The sequence below is a fragment of the Astatotilapia calliptera genome, chromosome 8 (genome assembly GCF_900246225.1).
Source record: "Astatotilapia calliptera chromosome 8, fAstCal1.2, whole genome shotgun sequence".
NCBI lineage: Eukaryota > Metazoa > Chordata > Actinopteri > Cichliformes > Cichlidae > Astatotilapia > Astatotilapia calliptera.
In genome coordinates this window covers 4,886,867-4,891,073 of record NC_039309.1, presented here as the reverse complement: position 1 = coordinate 4,891,073, position 4,207 = coordinate 4,886,867, and the positions used below count along the sequence as shown (strand labels likewise).

Here is a 4,207-nt window from a genome sequence, read left to right as displayed (position 1 = left end):
TTAAAGTTTTTACTTTTGAATATAGCCATCAGAAAAATGTGTGATTTTATTAAATGATCCTTGAAGTTGATGAATATAGCATTTTAGGTTAATATCGAAACTTGATGAAATATTAAATATATTATCCGGAGTTATTCATTTGTCTTTGCACTTATCTGTAAGAGGAAATTATGATCAGTTATAACAAAGTCATTTATTTAACCAGGTTTCTGATGATTTGAACATGTAACAAGTTTGAGTCAAAAGTCATATCAAGTAATAAATGTAAGTGCATTTTATTGCAGAATAATAAAAAATGTGCAACAAAACAGAATTATCTCGTTTATACATTTGGAAGAACTTTCTTCTAATCACCCAAAAACCTTGATAGTATAAGCCGAATTCTTCTGCCGTGGGCTGGAGCTCCCTTTCACTGACTCTGCGGTAATATTAGTGCACTCTTTGGAAAGTTTCCCCTCCACATGTCCAAAATCTGATCTCAGAGGGAGTCCATGCTGCACGCCAGCTCCAGAGCCTCAGCCAACTCCGTCACATGAGCCACCTTCCTCCCACAGGGCACATTTTGTTTACCAACAAGCCTCAAGCTGCAGGTCCGGGGCCTCCCACAGCTTAAGGTGTCATCTGATTGGCCTCCTCCGGTGTGACGTCACGGGAAGTCAGCTCAGAGAAGAGCGCTGGCAGCCAGTACTGTGCCTCTCCAGCTGCCTGAGAGTCCAGCCAAGCCAGGCCTTCCTTCAGCAGGTGATCCTGGGAAAAGGACAAAGGAGAGTGAAACAGTTATTTTAGAACCCAAATAAAAGAAAACAGCGGATCGGTTTGAAGTAGCGCAGGATTAAAGGATGATTAAGAAACAGCCAATGGCCAGGCTGTACCCTGCTCCTCACAGACCTTGATATATAATCTCCATCCTGGCTGCTTTCACACAGTTAAAGTGACCTGTGTACTCACCAGCACGTGACACGCTCGCTCCTTCTCCCATTTTAGACTGTCCTTGATCTCACTCACTGTGACGTATCCCTTTTTCTGCAAACAAAAAGAAGACTGACATTAGAGCACCAGAAACAGCTGGGATCTCACCTTTCAGAATAAAAGCCCTTATCTCAGACACAAAATCCTCAACATTGTCCTTTTACCTCTCCCTACTGTGATCCTTCAATACATGGTGGCAATAAAATAAAGGCTCGAAGTTTATTTTACTGCATCACATTCGCGGACTGCCTTCATGGAAATAAAAAAAATGGGACTATGCAACAAAGTAGAGTTTGTCCAAAAGAATTATGTAATGGCATGAAAGTTACACAACCAAAATGTAATAAAGGCCTCAGGATGGAGGATAAAGTACAAGAAGTCCTTAGGATGGTGTAAAAACAAGCACTTGATTATTTTTCAAGGCTGCTGATTGCTTTATGCTGAACTCTGGCTTCGTCTTACCTCGGCCAGCTGAAGAACCACAGTGTGGTCCATGTTGAGCTCAGCCGGGACTGACTGAACCAAGTAAGAACCACCAACGGGAATCATCCCAAACCCATTCCCCATCACCTTCAGTTTCTTTATGGCTCTGACCAAGTCATCCCTGGGAAGCACATATTCAGCCACGTGATTTAAAGTTGATGTCCAGGCATTAAATAATCCAAAAATAAACATCTTTAAGGCATTTTATGTCGATCAGTAGCACGTGTTTCTATACTATACAACACGTTCGGTTGGTTATACTTACTGGCTAACCTCCTGAGCGTATTTACCGCGTCCTTTCAGTACTCTCTGATGGAGCTCATCCAGAGTAATCAGCCCTGAAAGAAAACACACACATTGGGACTTTATTTAGTGATTTCAGAGCTGGGTTATAATTACCGGATTCAGTTCATGATTTGATTTTCTGCAATTCACTGTTACCTCTGATGTCTAAGATATTAATGCCAGCAGACTGCTGCAGGTAAATAAAGATGCAGGTTACTGTTGAATAGGAAGGGTCCTAACTGAGTGACCCAGGAGTATCTGCAGCTGTAATAAGAATCCTCTAAATACTAGGAAAAGGTGCTTCTGTGTTTCTTATTTACCGCATTTAGCAGAGGATACACTGAACTAGCCTTTATGAAAGCAGGCCCAACATAATTAAGGAGTCTTGTGTAAGTGCAGTCTGATTCTCTCAGTCCTTAAAAGTTCTCTTTCAGATATTTCCTTGACCTTATGTTTTCTACTGAGGCTGAGAAAAACGTTTTTTGGGGGGACTATTCACAGCTACTCTGCATACAAACCTCCGTTTCTATGTTTCAGGGCAAGGCACACTTCAATGATCTGCACACCGAGTTCATAGTAGAAGTCACCAACTCCGAGCATCTCAGACCAAAACCCTTTACCAGCTGTGGAAAACAAAAAATAAAAACAGCACAGAAAAGGTTACGTCACTTGGATAAGCAGAAGAAAACAGACCTGAAACAGCCTGAAAATTTTGCTCTCATACAGCATGATTTTTTTTTCCAAATTTAACTTGTAAAGTGAATTAATTTGGGTCTATGTAGAAAAAGAACACAATTTTCCAAGTTTTGTATCGTGAACTTCACTTTTTTTTCATTCAGATTTACAACTTTGATCTCTAAAGTTCTGACCATATTCTCTGAATGGATCCCCATCCAGTCCCTTTATTTATTTATTTATTTATTTATTTCTAATGCCACTAATATGCCAAAACATATGCTGATTATATCCCAAATCATTCTCACATGCAAGCGGGTCAACACCGATGGTGGCACACATTTCCTGAAACTGGACCCTGAACTGTGGGTTCTTGCGGATCTCTTGTTTATGTTTGCTGGCAAATTCTTCCAGGTGGGTCTTGAAAGTTTCTAGCTGCTTGGACATCTAGCAAAAAAGGGAAAAAATGTTCAGTTGTAAAACTGGGGCTTCAATTGGGACTTATTTTCATAATTTATTGGTACTGATAACAAATTTCCTATTCAAAATATTTTATTTTTGAAACATTAAAAAATAGCTCACCACAAGGTCACAGAATCTGAACCAATTACAATACCATCTGATTTTAATGAAACAAAAACTCCAAAACAAAAATATTAAATTAAAAAAGACAAAGCAAAACTTTTCAATGGAAAGAATAGAAACTATTTAGTATTATTATTATATATGTTTTGATTAATCAGTAAGCAAAAGGCGACAATCTAGAATAAATTAAGTGCATTTATTGCTATTTGAGGCCACCAATTTGCATTAAAGGAGTGTGTCAGTAAGCCAGTAAGATAAATAATTATACTAAATTTAACACAAGGGTGAAAACAAATAATCACACAATTCATGGTTTAATTTACGGACAATGGTTTCACTTCGCAGACAAAACTCACAGAAACTCACCTGCACTATTTGATCCTCAGCCAGAACATTTCCTCTTTCTTTGTATTTGGCCTTAACAAACAAAAAAAGTACAAGTGAGATAAGAAAAATGTTGCTCCAGTTTCTACACTCATCATTGGCAGGCGGTTTTAATGTGTGTAAATACGGGTTAACTGCTTACCAAGTGCATTTAAATAAAGGCTGACATTATTTAGAGATATTTATGATACTTTTGCCCACATTAACCTGCATATTACAAACTAATTCCTGGTATCATCATTACTAAATGATGAAGCAGCAGTAAATGGCTTTTGCAGATGTATTCTGCTAAAATTAAACCACGGCAATAAAAAATATCTGCGGCTCACGTTGGCTTTTAAATACCTCCTGCCAGCTGGAATAAAGATAATACACATATGGCTAATGTGAGGCAATAACTCCTCTTGAATCACCGCTTTGAGTTACAGCGTTACCTCAGCCAGCTTCTTTTTGGCGATCGCCCCGGCGCCGACACCTCTCCGCATTTTGGTGATGTTTGTCCCAAACTGTAAGAGGAAGGTTAAAACTCGAAACTACGAGGTTATGGCACAAAAATGACTCCTCTGCACAATTTAAGGTAAAAATCTTAACCTAAGCTAAACGAATCCTAATTTAACGCATTGTCGCTCATAAATTCTTCCTGATTTCACCTCAAAGAACAAATTTAGCTCTTACATCACCGATCTGTAACTCCTGTCGATTTTAACGGCTGAAAAGTGAAGTTTTCTGGGTTTTTTCTGGGATGTTTCACGCTAAATGATTGCAACTGCTTCCATTTTGTTTACAAGGAAGTAAACAGCTGAACAGTGTACTGAACACTGCCCCC

The 4,207-nt window shown here is 38.9% G+C and overlaps 1 protein-coding gene across 1 annotated transcript; it reads right to left on the bottom strand.

The window, feature by feature from the left end:
- Positions 1 to 251: 251 nt before the first annotated feature.
- On the bottom strand, positions 252 to 4,207 carry snf8 (SNF8 subunit of ESCRT-II). The gene is made up of 9 exons (XM_026178054.1): positions 4,057 to 4,207; positions 3,816 to 3,887; positions 3,364 to 3,414; positions 2,721 to 2,859; positions 2,256 to 2,360; positions 1,718 to 1,790; positions 1,432 to 1,573; positions 949 to 1,023; positions 252 to 747 (listed from the first exon to the last, which is right to left on the bottom strand). The coding sequence occupies exons 2-9, from the start codon at positions 3,864 to 3,866 to the stop codon at positions 610 to 612; spliced, it is 774 nt and encodes a 257-aa protein (XP_026033839.1). The 5' UTR covers positions 3,867 to 3,887; positions 4,057 to 4,207; the 3' UTR covers positions 252 to 609.

Coding starts and splice junctions, on each gene's coding strand:
- snf8 (XM_026178054.1), bottom strand. CDS start 3,866: ATGCGGAGAGGTGTCGGCGCCGGGGCGATCGCCAAAAAGAAGCTGGCT. Junction 2,860..3,363: donor CTGAGGATCAAATAGTGCAG/GTGAGTTTCTGT, acceptor CTTTTTTGCTAG/ATGTCCAAGCAGCTAGAAAC. Junction 1,791..2,255: donor CCTGAAACATAGAAACGGAG/GTTTGTATGCAG, acceptor GTTTTCTTTCAG/GGCTGATTACTCTGGATGAG.